General features: G+C 37.8%; 1 protein-coding gene across 5 annotated transcripts in view; it reads left to right on the top strand.

The window, feature by feature from the left end:
* The window catches only part of KIF4A (kinesin family member 4A), a 114,763-nt gene that overhangs the window by 69,078 nt on the left and 28,721 nt on the right, over positions 1–16,964 (top strand). For all 5 annotated transcript variants that reach the window (XM_032847748.1, XM_032847744.1, XM_032847749.1 and 2 more), the window contains 5 exons: positions 3,076–3,179; positions 4,508–4,652; positions 5,401–5,511; positions 13,459–13,542; positions 14,034–14,147. In XM_032847748.1, the coding sequence (XP_032703639.1) occupies positions 3,076–3,179; positions 4,508–4,652; positions 5,401–5,511; positions 13,459–13,542; positions 14,034–14,147 (558 nt within the window). The remainder of the gene's footprint in view (positions 1–3,075; positions 3,180–4,507; positions 4,653–5,400; positions 5,512–13,458; positions 13,543–14,033; positions 14,148–16,964) is intronic.

Here is a 16,964-nt window from a genome sequence, read left to right as displayed (position 1 = left end):
TAAAAATAGAATTACTTTAGGGTCACCTTTGTGGCGTACTCAGTTAAGCACTGACTCTTGGTTTCAGCTCAGGTTGTGATCCCAGGGTCCGAGGATGGAGCCCCACATTGGGCTCCCTGCTCAGAGGGGAGCCTGCTTCTCCCTCTCCCTTTGCCTACCATTCCCCCTGCTTGTAGTGTCTCTCTCTCTTTCTCTGTAAAGTAAATAAATTTAAATCTTTAAAAAAAAAAAAAGAGGAAAAACAGGAGCGCTTGGATGGCTCAGTGGGTTAAAGCCTCTGCCTTCGGCTCAGGTCATGGTCCCAGGGTCCTGGGATCAAGTCCCACATCGGGGTCTCTGCTCAGCAGGGAGCCTGCTTCCTCCTCTCTCTCTGCCTGCCTCTCTGCCTACTTGTGATCTCTGTCAAATAAATAAATAAAATCTTTAAAAAATAATAAAATAAAATAAAAAAGAGGAAACAAATTCTTATTGTAAACAGTACCTTTTCATCACATGTAAATCACTCTGAGAAATAAATGTAGTTTCTTGTTCTAAGTATTTTTTTAAAGATTTTATTTATTTATTTGAAAGAGAGAGAGACACAGCGAGAGAGGGAACACAAGCAGGGGGAGTGGAAGAGGGAGAAGCAGGCTCCCCACTGAGCAGAGAGCCCGATGCGGGGCCCAATCCCAGAACCCTGGGATCATTACCTGAGCCGAAGGCAGACACTTAATGACTAAGCCATCCAGGTGCCCCCTAAGTATTTTTCTTTTTATCATTGAAGAATTGCTATAGAAAAACTTGAGGAGGTATAGGTTCTGATTAATGAAGATTTAGCTCTTGCCTATTTAGTTCTAGTAACCCAGGACTCAACTCCCTTTGTGGAATCAGACAGTTTTGACTAAATGTGGCATATATTTAATGAAAAGATACTATTCCTCACCCATCCAATTGGTAAAAATTTTGAAGTCTTATAATATGAAATATTGGTAAGGGTGTAGGGACAAGAGTACTCTCCTACTTAGCTAGCAAGAGTATAAATTGGAATAGCCACTTTAGAGGAAAATTTAGCAGCAGTATCTATGAAAATTAAAAGTGTATACCCCCGTGACTCTGTAATTCCACTTGTTCTTACCCTAGAAAAACCTTGCACATATGCACAGAAGGCATGCACAAGAATATTTCATTGTGGCAAAAACATGAGTTAGATCTATATGCAATGATAAAAATAAATCTCTAAGACTGGAAAAAAGCAAGTTACAGAATAATATATACATACAGTGTAATTCTACTTATCTTTGCACAATTCAAGAGGTACACACTCACAAATATGCACATGTATATGTGTGTATGTATATATTATTTTTCTATCTACATAAATACTCTAGACATTTGCTACAATGTACTTATGTATTTATTAGCTATATATATATATATATATATACACACACACACACATAAAGGTCTTTACGTATATGTGTGAATATCTAGAAAAAATGTCTGAAAGATCTGAATTAGGCTGATAACCATGGTTAGTTCTGGATAGGGGACTGGAATTTTGGAAGTGTAGGGCAGTGGAGGGAACATGCCCTTTATATGTATTATCTGGATTATTTTTTACCACAGTGTTTTCATGTGTTACTTCCCTAAATATACACACACACATTATTGCCAGTTGAAATATGCAAGGTAACTATAAAGCAATGAGATTGATTTTCATTGGGTACTAGTGTGGCTCAGGAGATTTTGTGGAAAACAGCTCTTGCCTATTTAGAAAGCTTCTCTGATACAGCCTCACCCAACCTGCCTCTTCATGTCATTTCAATACTGGTCTAAGAACCGCACATAATCTTCTAGGCTAACAGCCACTCATTCAGCCAGTCTCCTGAAATTTTTTGGTTATGAGAACAGGAAGGGATCTATTGGATTTTCCTAATCTTGGAAATGACTAAAATTCAGTTTCTGAAATTCATTTCCTAAATGCATGCAGAACTGCAGTTGGTATTAAATATATATGTTTAAAAGTTCTGAATATAAGAATGTTTGTGCAGCCCTTTTTCTATTTACAAAATGTCATAACTTTTTTATCTTACTTTATCTCCCCAACAACCCTGGAGGTAAGTAGTGTTGTTAATTGTTTACATAGATAGGGAAACTCTCGCGGGTCCCCAAGACTACCCCCAGGTTTGACAATTTGCCAGGATGACTCAAAGGACTCGGCATATAGTCACATAGCTATGAGTTATTACAGTGGAAGGATAAAAAACAGAATCAGCAAAGGGAATAGGCACATGGGGCAAAGTCTGAAGGAAACCAGATGTGAGCTTCTAAGAGTCTTCTCCCAGTGGAGTAACACAATATGTATTATTTAATTCCTCTAGCAATGGGTTGTGACAACATGTGTGAAATGTTGTCTATCAGGGAAGCTCCCTGGAGTCTAGGAGTCCAGGGATTTTTTTTAAGGTTTTGTTTTCATTCCAGTGAGTTAACATACAGTGTAATATTAGTTTCAGGTATATAATATGGTGATTCAAAAATTCCATACAACACCCTGTGCTCATCACAAGTGCCCTCCTTAATCCCCATCACCCATTTCACCCATCCCTTCACCCACCTCCCCTCTGGTAGCCATCAGTTTGTTCTGTATGGTTAAGGGTCTCTTGCTTGGCATAATGAGTCACTCTTATCAAAAGGATGGAAACCCTATCAAAACCCAAGTTTGCACACCTGAGCCGAAGACCAGTCTTGCAAGCAGTGCTTTTTTAAGAATAGCAATATCAGGCCTGCTATATTAACTCTTTTCTGCATAGAAACTAAGGCTAAAAGGAGATGAAATGACTTCCCTTAAGATATTTAGATATTAAACCCTAGACTCAAGGTTCAAACCCAGGCTTTTGGATTCCAAGTTTATACTTTTCCCACTATGTAACTTTAATCTCCTTAAATCTAGTACAGATGTTTTTAGTGTGCGATTGAAGTGGTAAAATTGAATACATAATTCCTCAAGAGATGGAATGTTGAAGGGATTTTCTTTATTTTAAGTGAGTCTCTTCCCGTGCTTTCTAATGCTTTCTCTCTGACCTATAACATTTCTAGGATAACATAAAAAATCTAGAAGTAGAAGTCATCAATCTGCAGAAGGAAAAAGAAGAATTGGTTCTTGAACTTCAGACAACAAAGAAGGATGTCAACCAAGCCAAGTAAGAATATAGCCAATAAGTATTATGTTAAGTCCTTACTATGTGTAAGGAGTTATAAAGGAAATAGAGAAGAAAAGAGCCATTTTCTGCCCCCACAGGGTTTACACCTAGTTGTGGAGAGGAGATCTCAACAGAAGAAAAGTTAATTGAGATTTATAACAGTACCTCATGATGTCAGTAAAAGAATGCCATAGCAGCATGTGCTTAGTAGCTAGATAAATTTCCTAGGCAGTAATTGCTTCAAGAGTTCAGAGTCAGGAGATACCAGTTTAGCTCAGCATAATCAAGAAAGGCTTTATGAGAAATTAGCATTTGAGCTGGATTCTGAAAGATTATCAGACCTACCTGACATTACAGTTTCTTTGTCCCTGCACTGATGGCCAATTAGCTTGTCAATAGAATTAATGTCCAGGCTAGTAAATGAAAGAACAATCTAGCCATCCTTTAGTCAGTTAGGAATAAAATCAAGGGGCACCTGGGTGGCTCAGTTGGTTAAGTGACTGCCTTCGGCTCAAGTCATGATCCCAGGGTCCTGGGATTGAGCCCCACATCTGGCTCCTTGTTCAGCGGGGAGCCTGCTTCTACCTGCTACTCCGCCTGCTCCTACCTGCTACTCCGCCTGCTCATGCTCTCTCTCTTTCTCTGTATCAAATAAATAAATAAATAAAAATTCTTTAAAGGGGTGGGGGATAAAATCAAGACAGAGGTGCCCAGGGTGGCTCAGTCGGTTAAATGTCAGACTCTTGATCTCAGCTTAGGTCTCGATCTCGAGGTCATGAGTTCAAGCCCCACTTTGGGCCCCACGCTGGGCATGGAAGCTACTTAAAAAAATAATAAGAATAAAACCAGGACAGATAACCAGAATATCCTCCTCTTCCTCAGACCTCTTCCTCATTGGCTATTCTACCTTCTTTTTACTCAGTGACTCGATTATATCTCTGTTAAGTCTAAAGTTCATGTTCTTAAATGTTATGCTGAATGTTTGCTTTCTATCTCAGACTAGTGTAATAATCATTAGAATTATTCCTTTACAGCTAAACTAAAGTGAAATATCCTCAAAGAACCATCCTTTTAGCATAGTGGGGAGAGTGATGTATTGAGTCAATTGCAGTGTTATACACTCAAAAAATTTGTTGTTTTATTCTTTGTATTGAGCTTGCATTATTGAGACCATTTGGGTGGTTATTCTTTATTTAAAGATGACTATGTGATCAGTCATCTCTTTTATATATATATATCAGGATTGTGAACCTGGGAGTCGAGTACTATGTCTTTTGAAGTCAGGCTTTGCTGCTCCTAGTCTTCATTCCCATGGCATCTGTTTTTAGGTTGAGTGAGCGCCGCCGTAAACGTCTCCAGGAGCTAGAGGGTCAAATGGCTGATCTGAAGAAGAAACTGAATGAACAGTCCAAACTCCTGAAGCTGAAAGAATCCACAGAGCATACCGTTTCCAAACTGAACCAGGAGATACGGGTAATAAACTCTCATCCTTGGGTTTATTTCGTTAAAACTTACAAACATATGTGTTCCATTTAGAATTATACTACAGAGGTGTTGTCAGGTGAGAAAGTAGCAGGCAGGGCCATCATTTCAAATGTGTGACCCTCCACAAATGTCCCTTTTACAGGACATTGTCCTGGTAGTCACCGAGAATCTGAATGACAAAACCCTGCTTGAGCATTCAGGCGCTTAATGTGAGCATCTGGGAAACCAAAGGAGAAAGATACCTTGATATTTTGTGGTGATATCCTAACCCACCTTCCATGATTATGTACAATTATTTTGTCAAGTAGTTACAAAGTGAGGACACCTGGAAAATATTTTCAGCCATTGAATGTCCGACTTCTGACATCTGCGAGTTGGAGTCACTGGCTGCTTATACTGAAACCTTTAGAATCCACTGGTTGCTAGGTGGATTTGTCCTTGAGGCTTAGGAGATATTTCCTTGAAATTTCATTTATATACAAAGAATTTCGGGCTGATTTTAGCTGTTGGTACTTTTTTTTTTAATTTCTTCAGCATGTTCTTTTGTGTAGTCTATACTTGGAAACCCCTTGCAAGCATAGCAAGGGGTACTGCAAGCCTAATCAGAAAATCTGTTGGCAGCCTTCTCAGCTCAGCTCTGGGTTTTCTCTCTTCTTAATAGTTAGTCTATCCATCTGCACATCAGCCTAGAATAAGTGCAGATGACTAATACTTGTACTGGGTTTTGTTTTTACAGGTGATGAAAAGCCAGAGGGTACAGTTAATGCGTCAGATGAAAGAGGATGCTGAGAAGTTTAGACAGTGGAAACAACAAAAAGACAAAGAAGTAATCCAGTTAAAAGAACGAGTAAGTAACTACAGCTTTTCAAAGGCCCACCTCATAAACCCTTCTCTGGGTGATTAACATTAAAGCTTTTCTTCAAACAACTGGTTATCTCCCAAAAAAATGTGACACATTCATAAAGTTAACAGGTATTTCTTAAACATCTACCACGTACAAGGTACTACCCAGTAGATACCATGGAAAATAGAAAAATGAGTAGTATATGAGCTCTGCCCTTGAAGAATGTCTTAATCTAAATGGGAAGGTGAGACATAGCATGGTTTTCTCTCACTGAAGGAATAAAGAGACCTGTGCTTTATGAAAGGCCTAAAACACCAAGGCAATTAGGAAAGGAAAGCATATTTCCAGTTAGAGTGAAAACATGACAGCTGAACAGGCCTTGAATAATAGAGAGGATTTTGATAGAGACAGGTACAGGCATTCCAGATAGATGGAACAGCAGGAGCAAAGACACAGAGATGACAGCTTTGTAAGCATATTCAAGGAATGATGAATGGTCCTGGTGGGATGAAGGATAGTAGAAGATTCCATCAGAAAGACAAAATGAAGCTGGATTATTAAAGATCTAAGAAGTTTGAACTTTATATTGTTAGCAGCATAAAGATTTTTAAGGTTTTTGAGAAACAAAGTGATATCAGCCAAGTATGGCTTTAGAAAGACACATCTGAGAGTAACATGTTTAACAAACTGAAGTATTGAGAAACTGAAGGCCAGAACACAAATTAAGAACATATCACATCATCCAGAAAGACAGTAAGGGCCTGAATTAGAGTAGTAACAGTATTCTTTTTTTTTAAGATTTTATTTATTTGACAGACAGAGATCACAAGTAGGCAGAGAGGCAGGCAGAGAGAGAGGGGGAAGCGGGCTCCCTGATGAGCAGAGAGCCTGATGCGGGGCTGGATCCCAGGACCCTGGGATCATGACCTGAGCTGAAGGCAGAGGCTTTAACCCACTGAGCCACCCAGGCGCCCCAGTAACAGTATTCTTGGAAAGGACATTGATATGGGCACATTTTTAGAATTGGCCAGAATGTGATACATTGGGTCAAGAAATAAGGAAAAGTTCTTTTTGAATGGTGGCAAGAGTAGCTTTGTGAACACTCTTCTCGGCAAAAGAAGCAAAACTAGTGAAATGTATTTTTTTAAAAAAGCCATTAGAAGTCTCTATATGTCCTGAAGGGCATATAGCAAAGAAAATGTCTTCAAGGAAATCTAGTAAACCTCAGTAAGAAGCAAGAGTCTGTGGCCCTTGAACCACAATCTGCTCACTCCCCTCACTCCTCAACGTCCAGTCTATGGCTATGGTTTCCTCTGTTTCATCCCCCCCACCCCCAGCTTCATGTTGCTGAGGTTCTATTTCAGGCAGGAGCAACCAAGATGGTCTGGGGATCCTTTCTCATACCCAGCCCATGTGTGTAGGGCAGAAGCTCTACTCCTGCTACAGAAGGCCAGGAGTACTAGGGCCTGATTACCCCAACCCATCTAATCATAGGATGGTAGGTTCCATGTCAGGAGAGGCAAGCCAAGAAAAACAGTGTGTGGCCCCTGCCCAGCACCCCCTCATAGAACAGAGAAATCACTCAGGGAAGTGGGCTACTATCCCCCACTCCCCAGTCCTGAGCAGTGGTACAGAGGTTCTGCCAAGAGGGCAGGCCACTGGAATAGCCATAGGAATGCAGCCCTCCCTGAGGGGCTCTCTTTATTTGGGGACAGAGTTTGGGGAAGTTAAAACCTAAAGGAGCTGTCAAAAATCATGGAAATTTTGGTGGTGACCAATTAAGAGTGGTAGCTCTGCAAGAACAATAAGTGAAACAACAGTAAAAATATTCAAAGATATAATGACTAAAATTTTTCTAAATTTGCTGCAAAAAAAAATCTACACATCCAGGAAGCTCAATGAACTCCAAAATAAGTGCAAAGGTATCCACACCAAGGCACATTATGTCAAAATGTTGAAAGGCAAAGACAAAAAAATTTGACAGCAGCAAGATAGAATGACTTATCACATACAAGCAAACCCCAATAAAATTGACAGCCGAATTCTCATTAAAAACAGTGGAGGCCAGAAGACAGTGGGGCAACATATTCAAAGTGCTGAAGTCAAATACTACCAACCAAGAATTTTATAGACAACGAAGTTTTCTTTTAAAAATGAAGAGAAGGGGCACCTGGGTGGCTCATTCAGTTAAGCGTTTGCCTTCAACTCAGGTCGTGATCCCAGGGTTCTGGGATCAAACCCAGCATCAGGTTCCCTGCTTGGCGGGGAGCCTGCTTCTCCCTCTCCCTCTATCCCTCTGCCTGCTTATGCCCTCTCTCTCTTGCTCTCAAATGAATAAACCCCAACAGACGAATGGATAAAAAAGACATGGTCCATATATACAATGAAATATTATGCCTCCATCAGAAAGGATATACCCAACTTTTGTATCAACATGGATGGGACTGGAGGAGATTATGCTAAGTCAAGCAGAGAAAGTCAATTATCATAGAGTTTCACTTACTTGTGGAGCATAAGGAATAACGTGGAGGACATTAGGAGAAGGAGAGAAAAAGTGAATTGGGGGAAATCAGAGAAGATGATGAACCATGAGAGACTGTGGACTCTGAGAAACAAACTGAGGGTTTTGGAGGGGAGGGGGATGGGCGTTAGGTGAGCCTGGTGGTGGGTATTAAGGAGGGCACGTATTGCATGGAGCACTGGGTGTGATGCATAACCAATGAATCTTAGAACACTGAAAAAATAAAATTAAATTTTAAAAAAAGAAACAAAGACATTTCCAGATAAACAAAAGCTAAGTGATCTTATTTTGGCAGACCTACCTTACAAGAAATACTAGAAGAACTTTAGACTGAAAGCAAGTGATACTAGACAGTAATTTGAATCAACACACACACACACACACACACACACACAGAAAACACAAAGAGTACCAATAAAGGTATTATTGTGGGTAATTCTAAAAGTATAGTTGTGTATTTCTTCTCCCTTCTCTTAACTGATTTAAAAAGCAATTATATAAAATAGTGTTTATGTAATTGTATTGTTGGGCCTATAATATATAGAAATATATTATATTTGACAAAGTAGGTGACTGGAAGCAAAGTTGTATTTGAGTAAAGAAATGGCATTAGGTGGTAACATGAATCTATTGGAAGAAACGAGGAGAGCCAGAAATGGTTAATAAGAACAAATTCTATAAATATATATTTGTTCTTCTTTCATCTCAGCTTATTCAAAGGATAAATTATATAAAGTGATATTAATAATAATGAATTATGTGGTTACATAGAGTTATAATTTACATAACAATCATAGCATAAAAAGGGAAGAGAACAGAGCTATATAGGAATTATGTTTCTATATCTCACTGAAATTAAGTTAATATAAATCTGAAGTAGATTCTTTTTTTTTTTTTTTTAATTTATTTATTTGACAGACAGAGATCACAAGTAGGCAGAGAGGCAGGCAGAGAGAGAGGAGGAAGCAGGCTCCCCGCTGAGCAGAGAGCCCGATATGGGGCTCGATCCCAGGACCCCGGGATCATGACCCGAGCCGAAGGCAGAGGCTTTAACCCACTGAGCCACCCAGGTGCCCCTGAAGTAGATTCTGATAAGATATATATTATAAGTACTAAGGCAATCATTAAGATAATAACTCAGGGAGCACCTGGGTGGCTCAATTAAGCATCTGCCTTCAGCTTAGGTCATGATCCCAGGGTCCTGGGATTGAGCCCTGCAATGGGCTCCCCACTCAGTGGGAGGCCTGCTTCTCCCTCTCCCTCTGCCTGCTGCTTCCCCTGTTTGTGTGTGTTCTCTTTGTCAAAAAATAAATAAAATCTTTAAAAAAAAAAAGAAAATAACTCAAAAATAGTGAAATAATCATTGAAGGAATCAATACACTACCCTAAAAAATATTCACTTAACGTAAAAGAAAGTAGTAAAGGAAGAATGGAAGAACAAAAAAAGATATATTTTTTAAAAAGTAAACTTGAAAAGATGATTCCAAATATATCAATAATAACATAAGGTGAATAGATTAAACTACTTCTCTAAAGGTAGAAATTGTCAGTCTGGATTTAAAAAATCCAAGATTTGGGGCGCCTGGGTGGCTCAGTGGGTTAAAGCCTCTGCCTTCGGCTCAGGTCATGATCTCGGGGTCCTAGGATCGAGCCCTGCATCGGGCTCTCTGCTTAGCAGGGAGCCTGCTTCCCTCTCTCTCTCCGCCTGCCTCTCTGCCTTCTTGTGATCTGTCTGTCAAATAAATAAATAAAATCTTTTTAAAAAATAAATAAAAATAAAATAAATTAAAAATCCAAGATTTATAACAAGATATGCTGTCTACAGAAGACACATAATGGATTCTAAGATACAAAGAAGCTGAAAGTAAACGTTGGAAAAAGATGTACCATTGAAACACCAACTATAAAAAAGCTGATGTGGCTATAGAGTCAAAATACACTTTAAAACACAAAATATTACTAGAAATAGAAAGGAACATTTTATAATGATACAAGAGTCAATCCATCAGGAGGATATAACAATTATTTAAAAAAAATATGCACCTAACAACAAAGCCTCAAAATATGTGAAGCAAACACCAACAGAAATGAAGGGAGAAATAGACAAATCAATAATAATATTTGGATATTTCAGTACCTTACTTTCAAAAATGGATAGAACAACTAGGCACAAGAACAGCAAGGATATCAAAGTTAGTTTACAGTACTGTAAACTAACTAGACCTAATAGACATCTGTAGACTACTCCAACAATAGCAGGGTATACAGTCTTCTCAAGAACACAAGGACATTTCTCCAGGATAGTCTGTATGTTAGGCCATAAAACATGCCTTGGTAAGTTTAAAAGGAAAAAAAATAAGCTTAAAAGAAATAAAATAATATAAAGTATACTTTCCAACCACAGTGGGATGAAATAAATAACAAGGGAATTTGGGAAATTCACCAATATGAGGAAATTAAACAACATAGTCCTAATTAAATAAAAGGTCAAAGAGGAAGTCACATGAAAAATTTTTGATGAATAAAAACAAAAACATAATATACCAAAATTTATGGGTCGCAGCTAGACCAGTGTTTAGAGAGAAATTTGTAGCTGTTAATGCCTATATTAAAAATGAATAAGCATCCCAAATCAGTAACCTAGACTTCCACTTTAAGACACTGAAAAAAGAAAAATGAGCAAACTAAACCTAAAGCTAGCAGATAGACAGAAATGTTAAAGGTTAGAGTGGAAATTAATACAATAGAGAATGGGAAAAAATAATAGAGAAAATCAGTGAAACCAAAAATTGGACCTTGGAAATGATTGACAAATAAGGACAAATCTTTAGGTAGCCTTAAGAAAAAGAGAGAGAAGATTTATTACTAAAATTAGGAATAAAGAGAGGACATCACTGCTGGTTTTCAGAATGAAAGGATCGTAAGGGAATACTATGAACAACTGTATGCCAACAAATTAAATAGCCTAAATGGAAAAAATTTTTGAAAGATACAAATTACTGAAACTGACTCAAGAAGAAATAGAAAATCTTTACAGGCCCATAACAAGAGATTAATTTACTAATTTAAAACTTCCCAGAGGGCGCCTGGGTGGCTCAGTGGATTAAGCCTCTGCCTTCAGCTCAGGTCATGGTCTCAGGGTCCTGGGATTGAGGCCCACATCGGGCTCTCTGCTCAGTGGGGAGCCTGCTTCCTCCTCTCTCTCTGCCTGCCTCTCCGCCTACTTGTGATCTCTCGCTCTCTGTCAAATAAATAAATAAAATCTTCAAAAAAAGAAAAAAACTTCCCAGATAGGGGGCGCCTGGGTGGCTTAGTCGGTTAAGCTTCTGATTCCTGATTTTGGCTCAGGTCGTGATTTCAGGGTCCTGGGATCAAGCCCCGAGTTGGATTCTGTGCTCAACAGAGTCTGCATGAGGATTTTCTCTTCCTCTGCTCCTCTTTCTACCCCTCCCCCTGCACTCATGTGTGTATTCACTCGAATGAATGACTGACTTACCAGAAAGAAAAGCCCTGGCCTGGATGGCTTCACTGGTGAGTTCTATCAGACATTTAAAGAAGAAATGATAACAAATTTTCTGAAACTATTCCAAAAAAACAGAAGCAGGGGAAACATTTCCCAGTTCATTCTATGAGGCCAGTACTTCTTGCTACCAAAACCAAAGATATCTCAAGAAAACTATAGACACATATCTCCTGTAAATATAGATGTGAAAGTCTTCAACATAATACTAACAAATTGAATCTAGCAACAAACAAAAAGAATGATATACTGTGACCAAGTAGGGTTCATATGGGAAAAAAAAAAGATATAAGCTTTCCTTAACATCTGAAAATCAGTTGATATATTACACCATATCAGTAGAATAAAGGACAAGAACCACATGATTATCTCAGCAGACAAAACATATTTGACAAAATCCATCACCCTTTCATAATAAAAACACTCAGGAAACTAGGGAACTTCCTCAAACTGTTAAAGGGCGTTTATGAAAAATCTTCAGCTGACATCATAATAGGGAAAAAAAAGAATACTTTCCCCCTAAGATCAGGAACAAGGCAAGAATATCTTTTCTTGTCACTTTTATTCTACATTGTCCTGAAAGTTCTAGCCAGGGCACTTAGGCAAGAAAAATATATAAAAGGCATCCAGATTGGAAAGGAAGAAACAAAACTCTCTGTTAGCAGGTAACATGATTGTGTACGTATAAAATGCTAGAGAATCTACTAAAAATCTAGGAAAACTAATATATGAATTCAGCAATGTTGGAGGATATAAGCTCAATGTACAAAAGTCAGTTGTATTTCTATATACTAGAAATGAATTTGAAAATGAAGAAAACAATTCCATTTACAATAGCATCAGTAAAAATAAAATGGTTAGGAATAAACTTAACAAATGTAAAACTTATACACTAAATTCTATAAAATATCATTGGATTAATTAATTAATTAATTAAATGGAAGGATGGCCCGTGTTCATGGCTGGGAAGACTTAATAATCTTAAGATAGAATATCTCCCCCCCAAAAGAAAACATGGAATACTCTCCAGATTGAGCTACAGATTTAGTACAATCTCAGTCAAAATTCCTACTGGCTTATTTGCAGAAATTCACATGCTGGTCCTAAAATTCATATGGAAAGGATAGTGATCCAGAATAGTCATAACAATCCTGAAAGAGAAGAGTAAGTTTGGAGATGTCACATTTCCTGTTGGTAATACGTCCATCACCTCACATAGTTACCTGGTTTTTTTCAGTGTGGAGAGAACACTTAAGATCTACTCCTTAGCAGATTTCAAGCATACAACCCAGTATTACTAACTATAGTCACTATTATATATAGATCCCCAGAACTTACTCATTTTATCACTGAAAGTTTGCACCCTTTGACCAACTTTTCCCTGCTTTCCCCACCCCCAGTTTCTGGTAACCACAAATACTCTCTGGTTCTATGAGTTTGACTTTTTTAGATTACACATATAAGTGAGATCATACAGTATTTGTCTTTCATAGTTTGGTTTATGTCAGTTAACCATTATGACCTTTGGGTTCATCCATGTTGTTGCAAATGGCAGGATTTCCTTTTTGTTTGTGGCTGAATAATATTCCGTCATATACATATACCTCATTTTCTTTATCCATTCATCTGTCGACACTTATGTTGTTTCCATAGCTTGGTTACTATGAATAATGCTGCAATGAATATGAGAATGCAGATACCTCTTCAAAATACTGATTTCATATTTCATTTCCTTTGAGTATATACCTAGTAGTTGGATTGCTAGATTATATGCTAGTTCTATTTTTATTTTTTGAGGAACCTCCATAATGTTTTCCATAATGACTATTACGTTGAAAGGCTCTTTAGTTATAAGGTTTTATGTTAGCTAGATTAATTGCAATTAAAAGCCTGACTTTTTTCTTCTCAGGACCGTAAGAGGCAATATGAACTACTCAAACTTGAAAGAAACTTCCAGAAACAGTCTAATGTGCTCAGACGTAAAACTGAGGAGGTAAGAAAATCCAATCTATTAGGTCACCTTCAGGCTTAGGTGCTGATAAAGTAGTATCCCTTAAATGAGCCAGTGTCCTGAGAAACCAGTGATACCAATCTTGGCCAGCAATTCCTAAGTCTTAATCCCTGTTTATATGTCATGAACTGTGAGCAGAAAAAATCTGAAGAAAATGGTACTATTCAAATAAGGATTTTTTTTTCCAATTAGGCTTGCTTCTTTCCAAAAAAAAAAAAAAAAGCAGAGTAATATTGAGAAGTGACATTGCCAGACACTTTCAGTCCACAGTACTTCTCTGAAATATGTACCTCTCCTAGGCTCTCAAGCAGTAGCTATTCACCAGTATTATGTACACGGAGACTTAAAAGTTGATTCCTATAGGAATTCAGACCCATAGAATTTTTTCGTTTTTCTTTACTAAGAAAGAAAAATGGAAATTAAATTTTTTTTCACTCTTCAATTCGACATTACCATGAGCCATTTTTATTTAGGCAGCAGCTGCCAACAAGCGTCTCAAGGATGCTCTCCAAAAACAGCAGGAGGTCGCAGATAAGAGGAAGGAGACTCAGAGCCGTGGAATGGAAGGCACTGCAGCTCGAGTGAAGGTATGGGCAGCTTACGCTGCCATTTTTCTTACCTACATCAGGGATAGGGAAAACAAGGAAAATCGCTTTATTTTGGTTTAGAATTAAACACTTCAAAATCTGAAGTCATACCCGAAAGCCTGATTTCCTAATGATACCTTTGAATATCTTTAAACAGATGTTAAAGACCAAGAGTAGAGAACCCTTTCCATCCCTGCCTCTACTGAGGCTCAGTTAATTTTTTAACAGTTTTACTGAGGTACAATTGACCTACAATAAACTGTACATATTTAAAGTGTATAATTTAATAGGCTTTCAGACATGCACCCATGAAATCAGCACCACAATCAAGACAATGTCTATGTCCATCATGACCAAAACTTACTATGTTACCACTTTGTAATCACTTTCTCCCCTCCCCAGTCTATCCCTCTCCTTCCCCATCTCTAGGCAACAATTAATCTGCTTTCTGTCACTGTAAATTAGTTTTTATTTTCTAGAATTGTGTAAAAATTGAATCATACATATTTTCTTTTTCTGACTTTCATTCAACATTATTATATCAAGATTCATCGCTGTGGTTGTGTGTCTCAAAACTTCTTTCCTTTTTGTTGCTGAATGGCAGCCTGCTGATGGCTGTCCCACAATTTATTTATCTATTCACCTGCTGATGGACATTTTGTGGTGTTTCCAATTTTTTTAAGGTTTTATTTATTCAAAAATTTTAAAAAAGGAGGTCAGAACTTGAAGGGACACCTGAGAATATGTTAATTTAATGGCTGTATTACTCTGCTTGGAAATAGCTTTATTAATGTTTTCTAAATATAAATGTGTACTCAGTGCAAAATAATCTGGAAATGCAAGAAAAGCTTTAAATAATAAAATTAGAAAGTGCTGATAAAAAAAAGGATTTTATTTATTCATTTGACAGACAGAGATCACAAGCAGGCAGAGAGGCAGGCGGGGGGTGGGGGGAAGCAGGCTCCCTGCTGAGCAGGGAGCCCAACATGTGGCACCCCAAAATCACCACCTGAGCCAAAGACAGATGCTTAACTGAGCCACCCAGACACCCCATCTTCCCCATTTTTTAATTGGGTTCTTTTTTTTTATTACTTTCAGTTAGAATTCTTTATATATTCTAGATATATCTAACAAAGGACTTTTATGTTTGTAAATTTCTCCTGGGCTATAGCTTGCCTTTCCCCTTTTTAACAGTGTCTTTTGAAGGACAAGCCTTTTTAATTTTGATGCCATCCTTTTCATTGACATTTTTTTTTTCTTTTATGCTTAATGGGTTTTATGACCTGTTTAAAAAATTATTGCCAAACCCAAGGTCACTAAGGTTTCCCCCTAAATTTTCTTCTAGAATTTTTTTAAGTTTGAATTTAATCCAATTTTATTTATTTTCATTTTTTTATTATATTCAATTAGCCAACATATAGTACATCATTAGTTTTTGATTTAGTGTTCAACAGTTCATTAGTTCTGTGTAATACCCAGTGCTCATCACCACACATGCCCTCCTTAATTCCCATCAGCCAGTTACCCCATCCCCCACCCATCTCTCTTTTGTAACCCTCAGTTTGGTTCCTGGTGTCCAGAGTCTATCATGGTTTGCCTCTCTCTCTGATTTCTTCCCATTCAGTTTTCCTTCCCTTCCCCTCTGTGGTCCTCTGTGCTATTCCTTGTGTTCCACGTATGAGTGAAACCATATAATTGTCTTTCTCTGCTTGACTTATTTCACTTAGCATAATCCCCTCTAGTTCCATCCATGTCGATGCAAATGGTAGGTATTCATCCTTTCTGATGGCTGAGTAATATTCCATTGTATATATGAACCACATCTTCCTTATCCCATTCATCTGTTGAAGGGCATCTTGGCTCCTTCCACAATTTGGCTATTGTGGACATTGCTGCTATGAACATTGGGGTGCATGTGCCCCTTCTTTTCACTATGTCTGTATCTTTGGAGTAAATACCTAGAAGTGTAATTGCTGGGTCATAAGGTAGCTCTATTTTTAACGTCTTGAGGAACGTCCATACTGTTTTCCAGAGTGGCTGTACCAGCTTGCATTCCCACCAACAGCATAAGAGGGTTCCCCTTTCTCCACATCCCCGCCAACACTTGTTGTTTCCTGTATTATTAATTTTGGCAATTCTAACTGGTGTAAGATGATATCTCATTGTGGTTTTGATTTGTATTTCCCTGATGGCTAGTGATGTTGAACATTTTTTCATGTGTCTGTTAGTCATTTGTATGTCTTCTTTGGAGAAGTGTCTATTCATATCTTCTGCCCATTTATTGACTGGATTATTTGTTATTTGGGTGTTGAGTTTGAGACATTCTTTATAGATCTTGGATACCAGTCCTTTATCCATAAGGTCATTTGCATATATATTCTCCCACTCCGTGAGTTGCCTCTTAGTTTTGTTGACTGTTTCCTTTGTGGTGCAAAAGCTTTTTATTTTATACAGTTTTAAGCTTTACATTTAAGTTTATGATTCATTTTGACTTGACACCTTTGTCAAAATCAATTGTCCATAAGTCAGTTTCTAGATTCTATCCCATTGATCTATGTGTCTGTCTTTATGCTAATAACAACATGTTTAATCACACTAGCTTTATAATAAGTTCTGAAATCAGGTAGTATAAGCCCCCAAAGTTGTTATACTCTTTCAAAGTTATCTTGGGAAAACTAGGTACTGTGCATTTTCATATAAATTTTAGAATCAACTTGTTGATTTCCATAAAAACTCTACTGGGAGTTGGATTAGGATTACACAGAATCTGTAGGAGAATTTATATCTTAACAATATTGAGTCTTTTGATTCATGAAC

This window comes from Lontra canadensis, unplaced genomic scaffold, assembly GCF_010015895.1.
Source record: "Lontra canadensis isolate GAN:19392208 unplaced genomic scaffold, GSC_riverotter_1.0 scaffold193, whole genome shotgun sequence".
Classification (NCBI taxonomy): Eukaryota; Metazoa; Chordata; class Mammalia; order Carnivora; family Mustelidae; genus Lontra; species Lontra canadensis.
This window is presented reverse-complemented; position numbering and strand designations above follow the sequence as displayed.